Below are 26559 nucleotides of genomic sequence, written 5' to 3'. Positions count from 1 at the left end.
CGATTTCCATAGTTTCTCATTTTATCTTTTCTAAAATGAAATTGTTGAAAAGTAAGAAAACGATTTCCTTAGTTTTTTTACTTATTAAACTATTTCCTACATCTGTAAGTCCTGCAGTGCATGATGTTTCCAAAAAGCCTTCGGGAGCTTTTTGATGTTTTCAAAACCTTAGGGTCATCTGTAAGTCCTACAGTGCATGATGTTTCCAAAAAGCCTTCGGGAGCTTTTTGATGTTTTCAAAGCCTTAGGGTCATCTGTAAGTCATGCAGTGCATGATGTTTCCAAAAAGCCTTCGGAAGCTTTTTGATGTTTTCAAAGCCTTAGGGTCATCTGTAAATCCTGCAGTGCATGATGTTTCCAAAAAGCCTTCGGGAGCTTTTTGATGTTTTCAAAACCTTAGGGTCATCTGTAAGTCCTACAGTGCATGATGTTTCCAAAAAGCCTTCGGGAGCTTTTTGATGTTTTCAAAGCCTTAGGGTCATCTGTAAGTCCTACAGTGCATGATGTTTCCAAAAAGCCTTCGGGAGCTTTTTGATGTTTTCAAAACCTTCGGGTCGTCTATAAGCCCTTCAGTGCATGATGTTTTCAAACATTTACATCCTACTCAAAAGAGGCCAAATGAAAAAATTATTGTCTTTTTCATCTTTGCTCTATTCTTGTTAACACAAGAATGAGCAAAGAGGGGTAGCTGTAGACATCAATTTTTTTCATTATTATTATTATTATTATTATTATTATTATTATTATTATTAAATAAAAAATTACATAGCCCAATTACATTCAAATCCCAGACCCAACCAGAATCGGCCCAGACCCAAATGGAAACCCTAAATTGATTTAGGATTTCAACTAGGGTTTCTAAACCCTAGCACTGATGTCGCCGCCTCAAGTTTCCAGAAGATCCCAGCTGCCGCCTCCAGATGCTTCCAGTCGCCCCACGTCCTGCTGCCGATGCTACCACTGCCACGATGCTTCACCAAAGACTCCAGAAATAGCCCCACGTTGAAGCTATATGGTGAGTCACCGCATAGCCATGGTGACTCACCGAAGTTTCCACTCTTTAACCAGTCCGAGAGGAGAGCGCCGTGGTGGCTATAAAAGCCACCGTTACCTGCAAAATAAAAGGGGGCAGAAAATCTGGAAGAGGACAGCAAGAACAGAGAACAGAAAACAGAGAGGAGACCAACAGCCACGGAGCAACCAAATAGAGAGCAGAATACGAGAACAAATCAACACCCAATAACCAGAAAGAAGAGGAAAATGAGCATCTTACCATCATAAAAGCCTCCAAACCGTTTGGAACCACCGGAATCATTGTAAAACCGAAGGTAAAACCTTCGATTTATTTTAGATCTAGAACGATCTAAAGCGTTTTAGGACAAGCGAAGGCCATATTCGGCCTTAGGAGGTCGAGATCTACACTCTAGGGTAATTTGGGAATTCCGGCCACCGTTGGTGGCGGCCGACAGTGGTGATCGGCGCCGTTGGTGGTGGCCGGCCGGTGACAGAAAGCTAGAGAGAGGCGAGAGAATTTTTCATTCTCTCTCAGTTAGAAAGAGAAAGTGAAAGAGGAGAATGAAGAGAATGGCCCTTAGGGCCGGTCATTTGGGTCTTATATACCCTTCCCAAACGGCGTCGTTTTGGGTAGGGGTACATGCGTAATTTTTCACGCATGGACAAACCCTTCCCGTAGCCATCTGAGTTTTGTAACTTTTATTTTAGTCACTGAATCAGATATTAGACTCTTTTAATTCGGTTTCTTAATTTTAATTCTTATTTATTTTAGTCCTTTATATAAAATAATAGATATTTTAAGTAAAATAACCGACTTAGCCCTCATAATTTTATTAATAAATATTTTAAACACCGAATAACATGTTTTAATTTCTTTTAATTTGATATACGAATTTTATATAATATTATTTTAGTCCTGAAAATAATTAATAGATAAAATAGTATGATTAATCCTTGTAATTTTAAATAATTAATAATTAATTAGGTATTTAATTTTATTACGTTATAATTTAGTCACTAATTTTAATTGTAAGTTTTTATTATTTTTTATATTTAGTTTTAATTTTATTTATTTTACTCATTATTTATTTATATTTTAATTTTATATGTTTAAATTATTATTTTCATAATTATTTTATTATTGTTATCTTAGTCATGTAAATATATACTTATATTCTTTTAAATAATAATGTTTATTTATTTTCAATATCAAAGAAAATGGCAGTCTTAATACAACTGGATGTCCTATTCTGTTATTTTAAATAATTAAACATTATAAAAATTATAATTTAGTTTTATTTAAATTATTACAATTTTAATATTTATTTTTATTTATTAATATCGAAGAAAAGAGCTGTGTTAAGGCACCTAGAAGTCCTTTTCTGATATTTCTAAATAAATAAATATTTTATTTATATTTTAATAGATTTTCTTAAAAATTATAGTAATAAATTTGAAATAACAGAATTATAAATTAAATATATTTGAATTCTTAAATTCTATTATTAGAGACAATTTATAATTAAAAAGTACCAATTTTGGGCGTTGTAGGGGTGCTAATCCTTCCCTAAACGTAACCGACCACGAATCCCTTTTTATTATTAAAAAGAACGAATTTTTTGTTAAAACACAGATCAGTTTATCTTTTAATCGATGTTTTGTTAAAAACTCTTTTAAATGATGATTTTTAGGTATTCGACCTACCTGATCCAAAAGGCCGATGGCGACTCCCAAATTATTTTTAAAAACCATTTATTCACATCACTTTTCCCGCCAAGTAAAAAATACAAAAACCGGTTACGACAATTAGTACTAGTGGTTAGTTTGTTAATTAGTTAGGTCATATTCTGTGGGGCATTGCTGATTACTTTGGGTATGGGTTATAAATAAACATCAATGTAATAGTTTGATAACTCAGGATATTCATTTTCATTCTATCAATAATAAAATTCCTTCTATGTGTTTGGTTAACATCACTTAACTCTAGCCGCTCTTCACTTTGATTAAACAATCAGGTCATCAGTTATTCACCATTCGACCACCTATGTCTCCTTTCTCACAAACATGATATGTTATTTGAATAATTGATAGTAAATTACTAAATATCCCTAACTAGTGAAAAAAAATTAAAAGCTAAAAACACTGGATGGATAAATTATAGGTCTGCATGCTTAATAATTTTCTTATTCTTGACCTATAGATATCTAGTGTGCCCTTGAGCCAAGGAAAATGATTAAATCGTCCTTATGGATCAAAATTATATAAAAAATACATTTATTAATACCTTACCATAAGTATCTATACTCCCAATAATGTATTAATATCTACCTTTTGGTTTACACCTTTTGCTCAAAGATTTAGCCCCTTTGACAATCTAATCCTTCATTCTTTGCATTTGCGCAACCAAAGTCCTGATTCTTGGCATTTCTTCATGGTTCTATTTCAAAATTCAACCAATTAAAAAGTGATATTGGACAAGAACACGCCTTATACCAAAAGTTAAGTGCCTATTAGGTAGAAGTAACTTTACATTGTTTATATAAAGAACTTTTGTGTTAAGCCGATTTCATAATCCTACTCTAGAACTTTTGTATTTATTTAGAACTCATCAACTGTTTTAGTAGTTAAATAGAGTATTGTTTTTTCTAGAGGTCTTGACTTCAAGCAGTTACGTCTGCAGGGTGTGTGTGTGCATTATCGATATTTAAGAAAAAATTTAAATATATATAATCTTTTAATTATCTCGTACTATTAAAGAAACTTTATTATATCATAAAAGAGTAATAAATCCCTCATGAAAATGTCTCACAAACTCTATCATGCCTGCTATATTAATAAATCTAGTTCAAAGATAAAAAAAAATGATTGAAACATAAAAAATATTGCCTTACGTTTGAGTAAACATTCTGAAATTAGTCAATATAGATGGAGTTTGAAGGATGGATCCGAGACGAAGAAAAACTACTACAAAGCTTTGCTTTACGTTTCTTGGATATTATTCATATATTACATTAACAGAAAGTATATGGGACGTACAAAAATTGCCCCTCCAAATATATATTTGGATAATAAATTGCCTAGAATTAGGTTCAAGTTTGGAAATTCCAAAGAAAATATTCTGGATTTAAAATCTCATCCTCTTCACAGTCGATGCTAGGAATCAATAATCCCAGAAAATCACTTGAAAAGTCATCCAATTCAGGGAATATCCCATAACCCGAATCCTTTTTCAAAACATCCAGAAACGACCCGTCAACAGCCAACTCACCGTCCAACCTTGCGGTCTCGATTGAAACCGACGACGAAGGGGATTCTGTTTGAAACCCACAGTTGTACTGCTCCGAGTGGGTCATCGGAGGCTCCGAGTTGGCAAAGCGTGCAGCGACGGCTTGGATTTCCGACGTCGTCAAAGACCTTCCACCGGCTATATCCGGTGGGTTATCTGGGAAGTTGAACTTAGCAGAACGGCCGCGTAAACAGAAAAGAGCAGCGTCGAAAGCACGCGCCGCCTTCTCGGCGGTGTTATAAGATCCCAACCAAATCCTTTCCCGACTGTTGGGTAGTCTGATCTCCGACACCCATTTCCCCCATTTTCGCATTCTAGCTCCCTTGAATCGGGAACTGCTTCTCTCGGTCTCGGTCGCATGGCTCTGGCTTAAGTGTTGTTTCACCATTGTTGTTTTTTCTTTCTTTCTATCTTCGAAATTGCTTAAGATACTACTGTAAGAGATTTGATGGGTTTGGTCTGAGAAAATATGGGAATTTGCGGCTCAAATTTATACATGGAGCAGCGGAGGTTGGGGAAGAAGTGATGATAGATACTCTGACTGGAGAGTGGTCAGTCAAAGAAAGTGAAGCGCGTTCGATTTGGATTTTAGAAGCCGTAAAAACGCTAAATGACCGACACGTGGCGAACGATTGTAACTATTACGTTTGAAATTTGCACCACGTGGGCATTGTATTACTCGTGCCCAAATTCATCTACAGCCGTTTTATTTCTTTCTTTAGGATTACTTACTTTAGAGTCCCTAAACTATGACTAAATTTTAAATGTCTAAACTTTAAAATATGTCCATTGAATCTTAAATTAAAATATCGTCACAGCTAAATCTATCTTTAACCTTTTTATGATAAGTTAATGAATTATCCAAAGAAGGAAATAAACTGCTACAAATAAACTTGTCGATAGTCGTTTTCGTCCGAGTGTTGTTTCTATATAATATAATAATATTATTATTATATAATATATAGTAGCATTATTATTATTATTATATTTACAAAACCCGAAGGCCCAATATTACAAATCCGGTACCCGTTTACAAGTCAAAACCCTGAGGCCCAAATTCAAAGAAAAGCCCAACAGTAGATCCAGGCCCAACAGAACCTGATCCGGCCCAAAGAGCCCAAAATCAGCTGCTAGGGTTTCATCACATTCTCCTCCAGCCGCCAGCTCATCTCCACCGTTCGATCAAGAAGAAATGGAAGGCCCAGATCGATCCAGCAAAAAACCCTAGGGTATCATTAACCTTAGGGCCTATTCCTTTTGTCGTCTCCAGGTGCTCCAACCGCTCGATGCCACGACGCCACCGCCTCGCTAGAAGATTCCAGAGACGCCAGGAGAGCCGCATAGCGCATCATCTCTAGGGTGAGTCACCGCCGTAGGTCCGGTGACTCACTGGATTTCATCATTACAGTCGAGCTCCTGAAGCCTATAAAAGGCAACCATCACCTGCAAAACGAGGAGATAGAGCGAGCAAGCAAGAACACGAAGAGAGAGAAAATGAGCATTTATACGAAACAAAGAAAAAAAAGAGAGACTACCACAACGATCCACGACCAGCAATAAACCATGAAAGGAATAGGAAAAGGAACTTATCCAAGGTCATTGGAGCATCCGCGCGCCTCCACGCGTCGCCGGAAAAGACGAAACACCGAAGGTAAATGGCTAGATCTACAAAGTTCGGTAGTGTTTTAGGTAAAAGGGAGGTCGGATTTGAGTTGAGGGAAAACGGGGCTTCATTTTGGGTGATTCTGAGTTTTTCGGCCACCGTGGGTGGTGGCCGGCTGCGGTGATTGGTGTCGGAACATAGCTGCCGACTAGTTACCGGCCATCCCTCTGGTGGTATGTTTTAGAGAGAGGCGAGAGGATTCTCTCGTTTAGAGAGAGAATAAAGAAGAGAAATGAGGAGATAATGACCCTTTTGGGCTGGTTTAGGGGCTTAAATACCCTCCCCGAACGATGTTGTTCTGGGGAGGGGTGTTTGTGTAATTTCTTTAACGGCTAAATTACACCTGTGATCCCTCTGGCTTTGTAATCCCACATTTCGGTCACGAAATCAGGTTCTTATGTATTTTTAATTTTGTCTTCACATTTTATTTCATTCTTTTTTAGTTCATACTTATGTTTATACATATTTTAGGTAAAATATCATATTTAGTCTTTATTATTTTTATAATTTATATTTTAATCCCTAATTATTATTATAGGATTATTTACTCTAATAGTACCTAGATTTCAAAATATTTTGAATTAAGGCCATAAGTTTTTTTACTCTTCAATTTAATCCCTTTAATTTTAATATTTAATATTATTATAGGATTATTTATATTTTTGGTACCTAAAATATAAAATATTTGCAATAGTAACTTATAATTTTGATACATTCATCATTAGTTTCATTATATGTATTTATGTTATATTATTTTATGCAATAAGTCATTAAAATATTTCCTTAACTTATTAGGAATATATTTTTAAATGGTTATTGGTATAAAATATTATTCCAAATGCTTTGTTAATGGGATTATAAATTAAAATTAAATACAGATTTGTAAAGTTTATTGCAAAGATAAATTAATTAATAAACACCGGTATCAATTTTGGGCGTTGTGGGGGTGCTAATCCTTCCCTACACGTAACCAACTCTGAAACTCATTTTTTTTGGTCAGCAGACCCCTATTGTGTTATTTTAATATTATTCTTAGGAATTTTATTAAAATAACATAATATTTGGTGACCAATCACACCTTAATAAATGATTGGTGGCGACTCCTCAAAATGGTGTTTTATCTGATTCAAGGAAGAAAAACACTTACTTTTTGAGACAAGCTACACTTAGGTGTACTATTTGTTTTTTTTTTTGTCGTCAGGCAATAAATGTCTCGACAGCTTGGCGACTCTGCTGCGGACTTTTTTTAGAGAGTCAAACCACCAGTTAATTAATTAATTAATTATTTTTGCAATAAAATCATAAACTTGTTTTAACCTCTGATTATTTTTATATTTCATACTAACTTGTTTTTCTATGTTTTCAGATTTAATTATGGGTCTTTAGGATAAATTTACATGATGTACATTATTTTATTTGTTTATGCTTTTCCTCACCCACTGAGCACTGCATTCATGACATAAGCTAAAACCTCACTCTTATTCTATTTAGCTTGAATGAGAAATTACTCCCTCATATGGTTTTCACCTCTGTATGGTATAGGGGACCATTCCTTGAGCTCACACCTTATGTTCCTCGTGTGGTGTTCATCTCCATATGGACATAAGGAAGTGTGCTCTTCAAATTGAACTCGATCTGAAAATCTGTAATGGACTAGGATTGAGGGCTTGACAGTCCAAGGGGGCACCAACATAGGACAATTCGTTGACCCTTTTTACCTTAGAGCCAAAAACCCAGCATATAGTAAACCTAGAACTTGAATCTAGGTGGATCCTGACCCAAATGAGTCTTGTAAGTTTAATACACAAGGAAAAATATGTTGAGTCGTTTATTTACTCATTATTATTTTATTTTCTGAATAAATGCATGCGAACTAGAATTCATGCGGTTAGGTTTTTTTTCCAAATAAAGCAAGAAACTAAAAAGCATGAGGATATGATGTATTTACAGATAGGATTTTTCATATACATTTTATTTTGGGTTTAATTTGTTTATATTAATTTCTTTTGCTTGTACTGCATAATCATGGCATAATGAAGAGTGTTGATTCGAGAGTGGTCATCAAAGTCAAATGTTTTCATTATGTACAAAGGGTTTCATGATCAAGTGAACTATAACACAGTCAAGGATTGATATCTTGAGGAACTCTTAAAATAATGGAAAGTCATACACATAAAGATCCTGTTAGATTGGTACCAAAAGCATTTTATGGTAAGAGCGTAAATAGAAGCATTCAGAAGGGAGAAAGTTTTCATGAAGCTCAAGCCCGTTTTTGGAAAAATGAAAACAAGAAATTGAACACAGAGGTTGAAGTCATGCTTAATGATTTTCAAAGAATCATTCCAACCTTTGAAAATACTGGCTTTGGAAATACTCCAGAATAATGGAAAACAGGGATTATCAAACTAAAAAATGATGTTGAGCACTGGAAAATGAATGAAAAGATACATGAAGATCGAGCAAAGAAATTCTCCTCTGACTTACAGATTGCAGAAGAAATGTGCAATACAACCATCATCAATTTGGGAAAATGTCAAGATGAAAATCAGATATTAAATAAGGTTATAGCTAATATGGAAACATCATATCTAATCCATCAACATGAGATTGAGGCTGAATTAGAAGCAATTAGAGCCAAGAACCACACATTAATAAAGATGGTAGAAGATTATGGAAATCTTGTAGAAGAACTTCTTGAACACAAAGGCTCTCTTATGAAGAAAAATGAGCAACATCATCTACAACTCCAAGAGATGACATGTAAGATTCAAGAAAAAGATGATGTCATGAACAAAGTCTTTGTCTATGCAAGAAATGTAGCCTACAAGATGATAGACTTAGTTTGTTTTACAAGGGAATTGAAGCAGATGGACAACTCAACTCTGGAGCATAAATGGAAATTAAATTGGCTTTTTAAGGAGATAGAGAAGTTAGGACGAAGAGTTATCCCTTATATGTAAAGATCTTTTGGATGTACTAACAACCTTTTGTGTTCAATGAAAGCTTTTTTTAAGATAATCACTCTTGGATCACACTTTTTCATTCATGTATAGCATAATTTGCATTCTTATTTTTCATATTTATGTTCACATTTTGCATGGTGTTTTAACATATGTCAATCATGAAAAATGGGAGTAATCTATGAAGGATTTTATGAATCAGTTTTAAAAGTGCATTCAAGTCATTTGGGGCAAGTCTTTAAAAGATTGAAAGTAATGAATGGAATATCAACGCAAGTGAGCAGTATTGAGAAAATTCAAATGCAACTAGTAAAAACCCAACAAAAGATGATTGATCAGGCAGAAAAGTTTCAGAATGAATCAAGAGAACAAATGATCAAGTTAATGGACATGGTGAATATCGTGATTCATGGAGAAAAGCCCTTAGAGAATCTAGTTATAAAGAATTTGGATGAGATTATAGACACCAGTGTTGTAACCAAGACAAGGAAGATAAATGATCGTGAACTTGTAGAAGAACATGGAAGTCCAATATAAATCCAAGAATCAATTGAGCTATCATCAAAGAAAAGAAGTATGAAAGAGGATCAAATGCCATTGAAGAAGGCTAAAAAGAGCAAGGAGGAAAAAAGAAGGACACATCTTATTCCAATTCCAATCTCACATTCAGAATTGTTACTCTTTCTATTTGAAAGTGGCCTTGTGACACCCATTCCTCCTAGTACTTACTTGCGCCCGGAGTATCAAGATGTCAAATATTCATCAATTATCATTCAGGAGATTTCAGTCACTCTACAGAAAATTGCATAATTCTGAGATTAAAAGTCCAAGATCTTATAGCAGAAGGGCTACTATGTTTTGAAGATGGGAAACCTAAGCTCCTTAGAAATTCAAAATTGGTCAAGGAAGAGAAATCTTCAAATCATTGTCTTTCTTATAATGTTGGTCAAGAGTCAAACATTCAAAGCAAACATCTTGAGGGTCTTCAAGAAAGAAAAGCAAACAATTGCAAAGAGACAATGAGGTCAAAAGAGCTTCTACCCAATTTTCCTTTAGTTTCATGTAGCAAGTTATATCCCAAGTTACTTCAAGCCCAGCTTATTGCTCTATGTATAGCTAAACCTTTGTTGCCTCCTTACCCAAGTTGGTATAATGAGAAAGTCTCTTGTGAATATCATGCGGGGATTCAAGGACATTCTATTAAGAATTGTAGTAACTTCAAACGACGAGTCCAAGATCTTCTAACTCATGGATTTATAGAAGTGGATGTTAATAATCAATCTATTTGATCAAAAAATTGGGAGTTAACTCCCAAAATGAAGTTAGGATCAAAGCAAGTGAAGTTTATGCAACATATAGCATTGAGAATGAAAAAAGGCAAAACTAAGATAGTAAAAGTAATTCGAGACTGGCTTATAGGTTTAAGAAGGAATGGGGCAGATACAACTCTAAAGACACCTCAAACACCTATATCATATTTTCTGAAAGCAAGAGAGGCATGGGGCAACTTAGAGAGTCTGTTAAATGCTACCCCAACCATAATGAGTGCTCAAAACTAGGACAAAACTGTCATCACCAAGGAAAATTGTTCTGGAACTAAATTTAAGCCCAATTTTCAGTCAGGGAAGGAAAATATGATGGAAAACATAGAGATTGGTGCGTCTGAAGGTCTATTCAAAGAAGTTACTCAAGAAATAATCACAAAATAGGGGATAAATGCGGACAATTATCCTGGTCTGATTACACATCCAACATCTAAAGAGTAATGGGGCAGTTATATAAATAAGTGGAAGTTGTTATCTACCACTATAGTACCTTTCATTTTCAACATATTGTTTGAACATGTTTTGTTCCTTTCTCCGCCTTTTTGTGTAATAAATAAATTTGTATTGCTTTTAAGGTTATGAGCATTGAATCAATTTTGCAATCTTACATTTCTTTAAATATCAACTAGATTAAAAACTCTTTATAATTAGAGTTATACATCTTTGACAAATTATCAAGATTGAAAACTGGTAAAACAAGGACCTTGAACTTACCTCAGAAGAAATATACCCAAACAATGTACCCTCTTACAAAAAATGAGATAGCCTTCTCCAGTGTAAGGAATTAGACAAAAGGCTTGGTATTTACATATATGAACGTACAACATGGGGTATTTTTTGTGTAACATTACAAAACTGGCTAGACTACTTTTCTATTGATGATGTTAAATGATGAAATCTTTACAAATCTGGTCTAAGTCAGTTGCTTGGAAATTGAACTCTAACGATGAGATTTTCTAACTTCTACCAAAACACTTAGACTATAACGGATTTTTCTTAACAAGCTTAAAAGCCCTGGCTTTATGGATAATTATCAATTAGCCCAATGAATGCTAATGTTAATAAAGCTGAATTCAGCTAGCCAAAATAGCAAAAGGTTACTAAACAATAAGTTGTTGTAAGGAGTTAAGAAACACCTGTTATAGTCAACCTCACACGTGCACACAGAAATTTTGTTTTTAGATCTATATTTTCACACTACTTTGGTTAAATGGAAGATTTCAGAGAACTGAAATAGAGGTATTCTAGAAAGTCTAATAAATGGTTGTGCTAGTTACGTCATTTTATACACATCCAGTTAAAATACCAAGTCAAGAAAGTGAGACATGTGGCAATGTTCATAAAGAGTGAGAGAGGAGTGACATCTTCAAAAGATGTAACCATAGAAAATAGGAAATCCAACCTGAAACCAACCCATAAATCTTGATATTTTTCAAAGAGCTGTTGATCTTTTTGATATTCTGTGAACTTATGCTTATGATTTGATTCTATTGTGAACTTGTAAGGGGAAATATTTTACAAAATTCTTTCATTATTTGAAAAAGAAAGGAGGAAAAACATTTTTAAACATGACAGTCTCAAATAAGAAAGGTTCTTGAAGCACGTTGATGCCTATTATACCTCTATTAGAGAAAAATGAGCAAGACTAGAATGATGAAGCACTTCGCATTTTTGAAAACAATTGGTCTGAGAGATCAAGGAAGTCTAGAGAATTGAATTTGTAACACTCTCTTGTGACATTATCAACAACCAGTCAAGAAGAAGATCATTACCTCATTCAGAAGAGACATATATCTCAAACATTTATGTCAGAATAATTGATCAATTCTTAAGTTTGGGACAACATGAAGAGAATCCCTCAAGTTACTAGACAACGTTGATGTTTAGTAACACTAGAATAAGAGAATTCATGGATTCGTCACCAAAAAAGACATTACATCTATACAAGGGGGCATTATCAAAGATTGAACCTCGTGAGGATCATGAGATTCAAATTAAACAGACATTGAGAATGAACCTTACAACTTAAAATGTTGGGGTATACTGAAGGCCCATTTTAACTAGAAATAAAATATTGGGGAATTTTTGAAGGCCTATTTCAGACAGAAATGATCTATGTGAGGCATTTTGAATGATCACATCAGTATGAAAATGTTGGAGCATGATGAAGGCACACATCAACAAAAAGCAAATGTTGGGGTATGTTGAAGACCCATATAATCCTTTAGAAAGATTATTGATTTGAGCAAATATTTCCAATGAAACAAGAAGGTATAAAGAATGAAAATATTGAAACAGTGACAATTATTATCATGGTAATTTCACCTACATTGACACTGACAAGCCAAAGTATCCTACTTGTATTCCCAATGACCTTTGTTCTTTGATGTCCTTGTGACGTAATACAAAAGCTTTGAACACCATACAAAGAGTTCCCTGGTTGAGAAATCTGGGCAGAAGCCACAGGAAAGGATGAATGTGTTGTCAAATGTTTCACGAACCAGTAATTATGGTGCTGAACCAATGTTGAAATCATATAGTTTCAATGTGTTGACTCAAGATGAGGATTGTATTCCAAAACCCCAAGAATAAAAGTGGGAAATGATGAATATTTCTTTCTAAAGAAAGGGAGCTGGAATTTTAATAACAAGAAACTAATGGAGTCAACTAAGATTGAATAATAAGTTGTGGTTAAATATCTCGACATGATATGGTCTGAATGGCTTGTTCGAGATCTGATTAAATGTGGAGACATGAAAAGAATTAGGATAAATCCTCCTTGTAATGTGTTTCAAGAGTCAAATTAGAACAGATGTTGATATCCTAATTAATCTCTGCTAAATTTTGATATATTCATATCTACATTCTTTAAAGATGATAGATTCTCTTTTCAAAGATGAAAGCTTTATTAGATTTCTACATAAGTTCAGGCAAAGAAAGCTGGTTTTATCAAGGACAAAATGGGGCAACAAGGTCATAATTCTGAGTGTGGTAATAGTTCCATAAATGAAACAGTTCTTTTGAGACTTTAATACAAATAGAGACAAAGAAGACACAAAGATACATGTTGATCGGATAATTCTTCAGAAATGCAAGCATGAGTTGCTACACTAATATTTGAAGACAACATTAAAAAGGAAAAAGATCAAACTTTGGAGTCAAATAAAGATTAAATCGACATTCATGCATTCATAAGTACGTCATTTGCATAAAAGATCATACATTACATTGATACATTTGATTGCACTTGCATAAATACATTTTTTTCACATAAAGATGCAGGGACAAAATACTTTACGAGTAGAAGGTAGAGTTCAAATCCCAAGTACATGAATCATGTTGGAAAAACATATGAAGAATAGATGGACGCATTCCACAAAGGAAGCATTAATTTTGGGGCATATTACCCAACCAACAAGTTGTTTGAAAAATGAGAAAATGATTTTCAAAGTTTCTCATTTAATCCTTTTTGAAAAATGAAATTTTTGAAAAAGTAAGAAGTTTCTTACCCAGTAATTTATTTCCGACAAATTTGTAAAACCTTCGGGTTATTTGTAAAACGTACGGGTTATTTGAAAACCTTCGGGTTATTTGTAAATCTTTTGGGTTATCTGTAAGTCTTTTGAGCTAGATGATAAGTCCTTAGGGCCATTTGTAAGATCTCCACAAATCTGATCTTCACGGAAGAGTAGTGAAGTTCATCATTTTCAACCTTCACGAAAGAGTAATGAAGTTCATCATTTTCAACCTTCAAGGAAAAGTAGTGAAGTTCATCATTTTCAACCTTCACGGAAGAGTAGTGAAGTTCATCATTTTCAACCTTCACGAAAGAGTAGTGAAGTTAATCATTTTCAACCTTCACGGAAGAGTAGTGAAGAAATACAAATTTATCCTTCACGAAAGAGTAATGAAGTGATTCAATCTAGCCTTCACGGAAGAGTAGTGAAGCAAGATTATATCAAAATTCGATCTCCACGAAAGAGTAGTGAGTGAATTTCAATTAAAGCATGAAATCTACTCGACGAAAACTTCTTGTCTTTTTATCTTTGCTCTATTCTTGTTAACACAATAATAAGCAAAGAGGGGCAGCTGTCGATAGTCGTTTTCGTCCGAGTGTTGTTTCTATATAATATAATTATATTATTATTATATAATATATAGTAGCATTATTATTATTATATTTACAAAACCCGAAGGCCCAATATTACAAATTTGGTGCCCGTTCACAAGTCAAAACCCTGAGGCCCAAATTTAAAGAAAATCACAACAGTAGATTCAGGCCCAACAGAACCTGATCTGGCCCAAAGAGCCCAGAATCAGCTTCACATTCTCCTCCAGCCGCCAGCTCATATCCACTGTTCGATCAAAGAAGAAATGGAAGGCCCAGATCGATCCAGTAAAAAACCCTAGGGTATCATCAACCCTAGGGCCTATTCCGACCACCGTCTCCAGGTGCTCCAACCGCTCGATGCCACGATATCGCCGCCTCGCCAGAAGATTCCAGAGACGTTAGGAGAGCCGCACAACACATCATCTTTAGGGTGAGTCACAACTGTAGGTCCGATGACTCACCGGATTTCATCATTACAGTCGAGCTTTTGAAGCCTATAAAAGGCAACCATCACCTGTAAAACGGGGAGACAGAGCGAGCAAGCAAGAACACAAAGAGAGAAAAAGTAAGCATCCAAACGAAACAAAAAAAAGACTACCACAAAGATCCATAAATAGCAGTAAACCACGAAAGGAAGAGAAAATGAATTACCCAAAGTCATCGGAGCATCCACGCGCCCCCACGCGCTGCCGAAGAAGACGAAACACCGAAGGTAAACGACTAGATCTACAAAGTTCGGTAGTATTTTAGGTAAAAGGGAGGTCAGATTTGAGTTGAGGGAAAACATGGCTTCATTTTGGGTAATTTTAAGTTTTTCGGCCACCGTGGGTATTGGTCAGCTGCGGTGATTGGCGCCGGAACATGGCTGCAGGCTGGTGACCAGACATCCCTCTGGTGGGATGTTTTAGAGAGGCGAGAGGATTCTCTCGTTTAGAGAGAGAATAAAGAAGAGAGATGAAGAGAGAATGGCATTTTTGGGTCGGTTTAGGGGCTTAAATACCCTCCCGAACGACATCGCTTTGGGGAGGGGTGTTTGTGTAATTTCTTTAACGGGTAATTTACACCCGTGATCCCTCTGGCTTTGTAATCCCACATTTCGGTCACGAAATCAGGTTCTTATGTATTTGTAATTTTGTCTTTACATTTTGTTTTATTCATTTTTAGTCCCTACTTATGTTTATAGGATTATTTACTCTAATAGTACCTAGATTTTAAAATATTTCGAATTAAGGCCATAAGTTTTTTTACTCTTCAATTTAATCCCTTTAATTTTAATATTTAATATTACTATAGGATTATTTATATTTTTGGTACCTAAAATATAAAATATTTGCAATAGTAACTTATAATTTTGATACATTCATCATTAGTTTCATTATATGTATTTATGTTATATTATTTTATGCAATAAGTCATTAAAATATTTCCTTAACTTATTAGGAATATATTTTTAAATGGTTATTGGTATAAAATATTATTCCAAATGCTTTGTTAATGGGATTATAAATTAAAATTAAATACAGATTTGTAAAGTTTATTGCAAAGATAAATTAATTAATAAACACCGGTACCAATTTTGGGCGTTGTGGGAGTGCTAATCCTTCCCTACACGTAACCAACTCTGAAACTCATTTTTTTGGTCAGCAGACCCCTATTGTGTTATTTTAATATTATTCTTAGGAATTTTATTAAAATAACATAATATTTGGTGAGCAATCACACCTTAATAAATGATTGGTGGTGACTCCTCAAAATGGTATTTTAAAGGAAGAAAAACACTTACTTTTTTGAGACAAACTATACTTAGGTGTACTATTTGTTTTTTCCGTCGCCGGGCAATAAACGTCTCGACAAAACTATTGTATTATTATTTACATTCTATATTATATTAAATCTTTTACCTATATATGTTTCCAAAAAATATTACCTATATCTTCTATTAACTATATTGCTTATACTCTTTAGGATCCCTACATAGAAGATATATAATTTCTTTTCGAGGTCTTAGTGACCTATTCATAGAATTATAAAAATTTTTGTTTAATTTTTTTAGGGTCACATTTGATGACGTCTCGACTGATCAAGACAATGCTTATTTATTATCTTGTCGATATTTCTTGCTTTGGATCCTCGAATTGGATTTAAATACACAATTTACTTTCAGATATAATTTTCTTACGACACTTGACTATGATTTATGATTGTCGGTAGTCTTCCCTAGTTTGATCTCATGTCGTTGTTTGTTTGTTGATGTCATCAAATTTATATGTATTTATCTTTTGTTCTAATTTTTTAGATGAATTTTTAACATTTTCTTTGTATAATCCTTATATAATATCAAGTGACTAGTTTCTTATGTTAACGACTATAGAGATATGTCCTAATTATATATTCATATAATACGAAATATTATTTTTTAATAAAACTAACCGCTTTTATTTTTTAAAATAAAAATTCTATAAATGTCATGTTTAGTTAAATTACTCAATATGTTAAATTTTGTTTTAAGAATTTTCTTATTAAAAGTGTGATTGCATGGCAAATATACCCCTCTCAACTTGTCTAAATAGACCGATTTAATAACTTACGAGTATTGAAATAGTAAATGAGCATTTTGACATGAAAAAGTTTGCTTATGTGCATTTTTAGAACTCAACGTTTTAAAATCTTCTTATGCCTTCAAAACATCACCTAAGAAGATTTTAAGTGTGTTCCAAATAGTTGCATTCTGCTTTGGTACTTTATTTATAGGTTCTGAGGCAAATTGAATTGTATATTTTGTAATTTGTTTCTAAGGTATTTATACTCTATAAATAAATGTCAATATTTTGTCAAATTATTCAAAAAAAAAATTAAATAGTCAAAACTAATACCGATATATTTAGTATCGATATTTTTTAAGGAGTATCAATATTCAGATAAGAGATGTTACAATCATCATGAGAAATTTTAATTGAATCTTACAAAGTATAATATTTTTTTTTGGTGAACTACAAAGTATAATAATTGAATATTTTAATGAGCATATATGTTTTTGGACCCATAATATGGTTGATCTCTAAATTATTTTGAAATTCAATCTCTTTTTTTAAAGTTAATGAAACTCAGAGTTTTATATAAACGCTGATATTATTGTATTTAACTTAAGTATTGAAATTTGATTTTAAATGAAGCACTATTTTTGATTGATTATGAATGATAAGTGTGAGATATTTCACGTGATCAGCAATTATAATGGTGCAATGTAACATCTTAAAATTATCAAATAGTCTGTATCAAATTTAAGATGTTATAAAAAATAATATTAATGATTTTTAAAGTTATTTTATGTTTGTATAATTAACAGGATCAAATAGAATTAAAAGATCTAAATGGTAAAGTACAGTATTAATTTAACCTGGTATAGTTGTAAAGGCACTAAATTACAATATTAATTCTTTAGGGATAGAATAAATATTCATTATATTAGTTCAAAATTTCTAAGCAACTAAACAAATAATTTTCCTTTCTAGAGACCAAGGCCCTTGTCTACCCTCTACCACAATCTATAAAATTGAACACGTAAAAAAAAGATAAACAGTATTTTATAATTAAAATTCAATTAAAAAAGATAAACAGTTATCTATATATATTCATTATCTTTTTCATTCGATTTAATTTAATATTTTCATTCCACGTACTTTACTCAAGAAATATGAATATTTGGGATTATGAAAAGATTTTGTTATAAGATTAGCTAAGCTGGCACGTGTACATTCTTTTTCATCATACCTAGTCAGTTAGATTCAATCACTGTCGTCATAGATCTTAGGACAAATAACGACACATCAACCAAATTGCGGCGCTGTAATATTTTATGGCCCTAATCTCATTCGTGGATTTTGGAAGCTTGTAACAACGATAACACAAATATTACAATTTAAATAAAAAAATTCATGTTTTTTTTTGAAATAACAACAAAACCTAAAAAGGAAAATGCATGCTACGAAATTAGAACCTAAATCTTTGAAAATCCTTATTATTAGGAAAGGAAGATGTTGAAAGGGTTTGAAAGCAACCCAAATCTCTTATATCTCTTTGAAATCCAAAACTTAGATTTGAATGATGCGTATTTTTTGTTGAATTTTTATTTTATTTTATATTAAAATTGTATATTTTAATTCATGTATAAAAAATACAATTATAATTATTAAAAAAGGAATTATGTCTCCATCTATGATAAATTTGGCTAAGAATGATCAATCAAAGGCAATAGTATGTAGAAGAAGTCATATCAACACTGTTCCTAGTGCTGCTCCTTGTATTTCCACACGAGGATTTTTTTTCTTTCTTTTTTGGATCGCGTTTCATCATCAAGCCTGTGAATAAAGTTGGATATTGGTGAAGAAAATAACTACAGAAAACAATCAATTCGAGTTTTGGTTGAGTAATTATAAATTTGACTTCCAGTGACAAAATAGTGTTGCCTAATTCAGATTTCCCACGTGTCTTTTTCACCAAAACATTAATATCCTCCAACTGTTCAATCTAAATTCACGTGTCTAGCCTTTTTTAATTCAGATAGTTTGGACCTTTTCAAACAAAATCAGGTAATTAGTTTGTTTCTTAAATATTACACTAAAACATTTAACAGATAATATTATTAATTATATTTTAAATTTTCTACAATATTATATGTTTTGATCATTCTTTTTTTAAGGTCATAAAATATCATTTTTATTGATAGTTGATATTAGAGAATAACAGTTTTTTAGAGCATATGCGACGGTTCACTCTTTCTAACATTGATAATGAAATTGTAGATCCAAATAGAACACTTATAGATATAAAATAAAGTACAAGAGTTTGAATTTTAGAATTCTCTAATGATTCTAAAAAGAATTGCAAATGAAATAAAAAGAAAATATAAAGGAAAATAAACAAGGATATCGCAACCTCCGTTATTAAGAACTTGCAATTGAATTATAACACCAAAATTTCAAAGAACCATGACAGCTTCACCTGTATTTAGAGAAAGGATTTTTATCCATGAGAAAGATGAGAATGAATATGATATAGCTTCAGGTATTTCGAAACCCCATCACCTTTAAGCTTGTGTAATACTTAATTTTTGTCCGAGTTTCAAATTTAGTTGAATAGACCCATTCGTTTGGGAATGCTAGAGAGCCCACTCCCACTGACCTTGGAGAAAATGAAACATATCAGATAATATCTTTGAAGAATCTTACAATATCTAGTGTGATCTCCTCTAAATGGAAAAGATCACTATGCTAATCGATTTGATTAAATAAGATTAGATGTTATTTCTTTAGATGGGATCTTATATTATTTTGGAAATATTAGTCGTTGATGTAAATAATATTACCATATCTAGTTGGTTGTTGTTGGAGGAAGTATTTCATGCTTAATGTATAACTTGTTTCGAGGGCTTAGCTAGAACCAATCACCTTTAACAAAGGTAAAGGAAATGTAAATAAGAAAACCTCAAAAGGTAGGTTTTTACAAAAATTAAGCTCACTAAAACTCAAATATTTACAAGAAAAAGGAAAATAAGAATGATAAACTCTTCTCTTGTGTTTGATTACTTGGATAGGTGTTCTAATCATTCTTCAAGTGTCTTGAACTTGTATTTATATGTTGAAATGTGTTTGTGGTTGTTTCTAGCCGTTGGGGATGAAATTTCATGCAAAATAAAACTACCTAGTACAGGGAGTATCGATACTCCTTTAATGGGTATCAATACTTCATTTAAAATTTTTAAATAAACTAGCCGTTACTAGACGTTGGGCCTGACCAGTATCGATACTATGTTCATGGTATTGATACTACTATGTAAAGTAGTATTGATACTCCTTTAAGTATCGATACATATATTGTATTCTAGAATTTGAGCTATTTGAAAAACAACTGATAGTATCGATACTACCTAGAGAGTATTCATATTTCTCTTACCTTTGGTATCGGTACCACATGAACAATATCGGTACTGTTCATATAGTATCGATACTGTAAGAACAATATCGATACTACATTCATGGAAAACTGTTTTTGCTCAAATTCTAGTTTTACTGGACTTTGAATTATTTTTGAAAACATTTGAAAACTTTGAATAGATTCAATTCAAGTCCAAAAACATTTTGTCTTAATTTGTTTTATCAAAACATAGTTCAATAGTACATGATGACATGGCAGATTCACGTGGATTAAATGTTAATGTGGCATGCCCATGTGTGATTCAACGTCAGTACTTTTTTTTGCAAATTAATTAATAATTATTTTTTACTAAATTAATAACAAGCAATCAAATATTATCACGTGGAACATGGGATTTTTTTAATAATTAGGAACCCCCAAAATTATGCAACTCATGGGATTTTATGGGTCTGGTGGATTAAAGGCTCAATGTCTAACCACCAGTCCAACTCAATTGGATTTTATTGTTATGCTAATAACAATATTTAAAGTTCATTGTAGCCATCAAAACCACAACACAAGCACTTTATAAACTTTTATTTTAAATTTTTTTATTAAATTTAAATTACATTGTAACATTCTCAATACCGGGTTAGTGACTAAATTGTAAAGTTTCATAATTTGGTGATTAAAGTAGAATAATTGAATAGTTCAATGACTTATATGGGAAATGTTATGTAGGGTTGAATTGAAAAGAATGAAGAATATAAAGATAAAATGGTAAATTGCAAGGAAATAATTTATGTTATGGATATATATTAAGCCACGTGGGTTGAAAGGGGAAGAAAAAACTAGCTTCCAGAGTTCATTCTCTTCCTCTTCTTCTTCCTTCATGCGTGAGAGACAAAACCAAAGGTGAGTTTCTAGTTAGTTTATTTCTTGTTGAATTTAAGGTTGGTTTATGATCATTAGATGATAACTAAGCTTAAGGAAAGCTTAAGTTATCTTAAAATCAAAAGATGATGGAGTTAGGAGAGATTAAAGATTAGGAGTTCTTGAATGAAATCTTGAAATAGAGTTCATAATTAGAATTTGAAATTGGATTTGACTTGTCATAAATCTAATTAAGGAGTATGAAGTGTTAGAATTAGGTTTAGAACTTGTTGGAATTTGAGTGTGATTCTTGAAATCTATGTGGAGGATTGGATTTTGAAGTTAAAGAGGTATTGAATGATCATTAATTGGTTTAAGTAGGTGTATGAAAGTTAAGGATATAAAAGGGGTTGAAATATGGTATAATTGAGATAGAATGAGGTGATTTTCATGATTAAAATGTAATTATGGGTTAGGGTGTATCGGTACCCATTCAACAAGTACCGATACATCAGGAGTAAAATGCAGAAAAATATTAAAAGGGTACCAATACCTTCAGGAGTGTATCGATACCCCCTTGAAATAGAGAAATTTCGAGTGTAATTTGGGTATCGATACCTAGGCAGTGTATCGATACCCCCTTAAAATGAAAACTTCGAATGCAATTTGTGTACCAATACATAGGTAGTGTATCGATACACACGTTAAGAGATATATTGATACCCTATAGAGTGTTTCGATACCTACCTTAGTCAAGAATGAAATTTACCTTTGTTTTAGCCTATGAAATGAAAGATTAGAGTATATCAATTAGAATATTGATATGGATCGATGTATGATTATGTAGATAATGAACGTAATTCCGTTCTGGAACAATCGAAGAATTAGGATCGATTCAAAGCAAGTAAGGCAAAAGTGAGTCTATGATATTGGTACAATTTAATGAAAATAAGACTTGTGATAAGTATATTTCCTAGATTAATTTCATAGTCTAATAGTTATGAACATGCATACATTATAATCTTTATTAAATATGCATAAGTCATATATGTTTACATATGATTCTCTATATGTTATATGACTCATATGATTGTATTCAAATACTTGTGTTATAGGATATGAGATGGATGGTGATATGCACATATGAAATATGCTAGAAGAAAATATATATGTGATTACAATGGAATTGGTATAAGTACATGTTTCTATGAAGTATAATATTAATGCCCATGTTATGTAATATGAGAGCTCTAGGTATAGTTGACATGCCAAGAGTCGAGACTTTCATAGGTCCTTCGGGACGTATTCATAGTTATTTCGGGACAAATCTCATATGCCACTTAGTGGGACTTATACGAGCTGTGGTGACAGCAGATGTGCACAACCTCTATGTACTCAAATACCTTAAGTTTTCAGTATATACATGGGCCTATAAAGAACATGAAAAATGAATGTATTGCATTATATGTTATAATATTAGTATTGGTTATAATGAATCATATGAAATGAAATGGAAACATGAATGATAGTGATGATTTTATTTGAATATTACATTACATGCTCATATTCATAAGAAATGCATTATTATAAGTTTATGCCTCACTATGTCTATGACTTAACGTGTAAGTGGTTTACACGTAGGTACAGAAAAGCAAGAAGATCAATCTTAGAAGCTACAGAGCAGCATATCACAACTTGAAGATCAAATCAGAAGCACCTTACACAATATGTGTGTTTATGTAATATATGGGTTGGCATGTAAATAGTCATATAGTATGTATGCTCTGATCAAGTTGTATTTTGAACTTATCGATGTAAATATAGTTTTTTGTTAATAAAAGTTTAAATTTACTATGGTTTTTATAAATGTATGTGTTTTGAAAAGTCAATGTGACACCTCGAATTCTTATTCGAGTCGGATATCAGTTGGAGTGTTACATTTAATGGTATCAGAGCTATGGTTTAATCGATTCTCGATATAAACCAGAGTCCATAGTGTCTTAAAAGTGTACATTCCAACATAGTAGTAAGAACTTCTGATTTGATAAGAGTAATGAGTATGATGTTTAGCTAATAGAGATATTTGGTTATGTCTTATTAGATGTCCAGATAAGATAGCTCCCGAAGTGAAGTGGAAGATGAGATATTAGCTGAGAGCAGTAATTCACCTGCCCTGGCCATGCAAGGTGAAGAACATGCACCTTCTGGAGTGTCTATAGATGATCAAGATGTGTTCTTTAGAATGTTGGACGTGGTATTGACGCGTTCTAACCTCCTGCTACTTCAACTCCGAGAATGAATATTGCGAAGGAGTTGAAGGGTTTAGGAGCTCCAGAGTTTCGAGGTAAAGCAGAAGAAGGTCCTATTAATGTGGACTTTTGGCTCAATGACATGAAGATCATGTTAGAAGGACTCCACTGTTCTTATGTGGAGAAGCTAGACGGAGTAGTCTCCTTACTTCGTGGGCAAGCGAGAATTTGGTGGACAAATGTCACCATAAGGATGACTAGTAATCAAGTAACATGGTCTCTATTCTTGGAAGAGTTTCGGCATAAGTACATAGGAGATCAATTCATCAAGAAAATGAAGCAAGAATTCCTGAACCTAAAGCAAATAAACCATACGGTGTATGAGTGTGAGTTCAACAAACTAAGTAGCTTTGCAGCAGAATTGGTGCCTATAGAGAAAGATGCATGTGAATAGTTTATAGAGGGCTTGCGCCCGAGGTTGAAGGAGATATTGATTGTACTGAACCTGTCTTTATTCCAAGAAGTAGTAAACCATGCCAAAGCTCTAGAAATAGCTAAGAATGAACGGTTTGGGGAGCAGAGAGCCCAACCATCCAAAAAAAACTTGAGCTTCATCGAGTTCTGCACCGCCCAAGAGAGGTAGAGATTCTATCTTTAAATCTCAAGCGAGATCAGAATTTGTGGCATCCTCTGCTAGAGGATCAAATCAGATTAGAGCTAGACAGACTCAATCTGTAGGGTCTGGTGAGGGGTGAGCATAATATAGTCAAGTTAGACAGTGTCAGATTTGTGGAAGAAAGCATAGTGGGATATGCATAGTTAAAACTGGAGCTTGTTTCCGATGTGGGGAAATAGGGCATTTCATGAGAGACTGTCTTTTGAGGGTCGGAGAGAATGCTCAACCGAAAATATCTGCTTCAATGTCTCAGAGGGGACGAGGTAAAGGTAGAGGAATATATTTGACTGAATCTTCTACTCAACAGGAGGTACACTCCACTGCTCGAGTGTATAACCTTAAAACCAATAAAGACCGAGATGATTCAGAAATAATAACATGTACCTTTTTACTGTTGGATAAATGTGTTATGGTATTGATTGATCCGGGGTATACCTATTCATACATTAGTAGTAAGTTAGTGAAAGAATTGAACATTTTATTAGAAGACACCAGTAATGAGGTTATAGTTACGAATCTGTTAGGGCACAGTGCTCGAGTTAATAGAAGGTATCGAGGGTGTCCCATACGGATTCAGGGAATTAAATTCCTTGCTAATCTGATGGAATTACCCTTTGACGAATTTCAAGTTATACTGGGAATGGACTGGTTATACCGTTATCATGCAAATATCGATTGTAGATTAAAAAGGGTAACGCTAGTCAACTCAGATAGAATGGAAGGGGTAGTATTCAGTGAAAGATGAAATCCATTGGCAAATATTATCTCAGTGATGTCAACAAAGAAGCTATTACTACAGGGATGTCAGGGTTTCATGGCAAACGTATTGGATACTAGAACCAATGAGAAAGGGTTATAAGCAATTCTGATTGTTAGAAAGTTCCCTGATGTTTTTCCAGTAGAATTACCGAGATTACCTCCAGATAGAGAAGTGGAATTCCAGATTAAAATAATGTCGGGAACTGCACCTATTGCCATGGCACCATACATAATGGCTCCAAAAGAGTTGCAAGAGTTAAAGATATAATTACAGGAGTTGTTAGATAAAGGATTTATAAGACCGAGTGTCTCGCCATGGGGAGCTCCAGTATTGTTCGTCAAAAAGAATGATGGGTCAATGCGTCTCTGCATCGACTACAAACAACTCAATAAAGTAACCATTAAGAATAAGTATCATCTCCCTAGGATCGATGATTTATTTGACCAGTTGAAGGAAGTTTCGGTCTTCTCTAAGATTGACTTGCGATTAGGATATCATCAATTGAAAGTTCAGGAGAGAGATATCCCAAAAATCGCATTTAGAACGAGATATGGCCACTATGAGTTCATTGTGATGCCCTTCGGAGTTACAAATTCACCAACTGCTTTCATAGACCTGATGAATCAAATATTTCAACCTTTTTTAGACCAATTTTTAGTAGTATTCATCGATGATATATTGGTATATTCAAAAACAAAAGAAGATCATAGTGCACACTTGAGAATAGTTTTGCAAACTCTACAAGATAAGAAGTTGTATGCCAAATTATTGAAATGTGAGTTTTGGTTGAATGAGGTAACGTTTCTTGGGTACGTGATTTCTACGGAAGGAATTCGAGTTGATCATCAAAAAGTAAAATCCATTCTCGAATGGGAGGTCCCAAAGAATATATCGGAAGTTTGAAGTTTTTTAGGACTGGCCGGTTATTATCGAAGGTTCGTTAAGAACTTTTCGATGATAGCCTTACCTTTGACCAAGGTGATGAGAAAATGTGTGATATTTGTGTGGACTCTCGAATGTCAAGAAAGTTTTGATATGTTGAAAAAGATTTTGACAGAAGCTTCAGTATTAGTTCAACTGAAATCTGGTAAAAACTATTTGGTCTATAGTGACATGCCCCATAATGGCTTGGGATGTGTATTAATGCAATAGGGTAAAGTGGTAGCATATGAATCGAGGTAATTAAAACTGCACGAGAAAATTTATTCGACGCACGATTTGGAGATGGCTGCAGTAGTGTTCGCTCTAAAGATACGGTGTCACTACTTGTATGGTGAACGATGTTACTTGTATACAGATCATAAGAGTTTGAAGTACCTTATGACTCAGAAGGAGTTGAATTTAAGGCAAAGGAGGTGGGTGGAATTTCTGAAAGACTATGATGTTGTAATAGATTTTTATCCTGGAAAAGAAAATGTGGTAGCGGATGCTTTAAGACGAAAGAGGTTTACAGCCTTATGAGCCTTGGATACTAGGTTGTAATTAAATGATGATGGTGCTTTATGTGCGGAATTAACCCTTCAGCCATCATAGATAGATAGAGTTAAAAAATTGTAAGCTAAAGATGAAAAGTGTTCAAAGAGGTTACAACAAGTAAAGAATAGAGAGCTTACTGATTATGAGATCAAAGCCGATGGGAATTTGTACTATCGAAGAAGACTAGTAATTCCAGATGATGAGGAGCTGAAAAACGAGTTGTTAACAGAAGCTCATTGTAGTGCATTGACGA

The 26559-nt window shown here is 33.4% G+C and overlaps 1 protein-coding gene across 1 annotated transcript; it reads right to left on the bottom strand.

Annotated features, from left to right (window-relative positions):
- Nucleotides 1-4086: 4086 nt before the first annotated feature.
- LOC120159276 (ethylene-responsive transcription factor ERF017-like) lies at nt 4087-4708 on the bottom strand. The gene has a single exon (XM_039169909.1). It carries the CDS (start codon nt 4686-4688, stop codon nt 4104-4106), a length of 585 nt encoding a protein of 194 aa, XP_039025840.1. The 5' UTR covers nt 4689-4708; the 3' UTR covers nt 4087-4103.
- Between the last annotated feature and the right edge of the window lie 21851 nt (nt 4709-26559).

Source organism: Hibiscus syriacus, unplaced genomic scaffold, assembly GCF_006381635.1.
Source record: "Hibiscus syriacus cultivar Baekdansim isolate YM2019G1 unplaced genomic scaffold, ASM638163v2 tig00111356_pilon, whole genome shotgun sequence".
Classification (NCBI taxonomy): domain Eukaryota; kingdom Viridiplantae; phylum Streptophyta; class Magnoliopsida; order Malvales; family Malvaceae; genus Hibiscus; species Hibiscus syriacus.
The sequence above is the reverse complement of the archived record's forward strand: the minus strand, read 5'-3'. Positions and strand labels throughout refer to the sequence as shown.

Bases quoted from the DNA above. Each gene is read 5' to 3' on its own strand.
- LOC120159276 (XM_039169909.1), bottom strand. From the start codon at position 4,688: ATGGTGAAACAACACTTAAGCCAGAGCCATGCGACCGAGACCGAGAGA.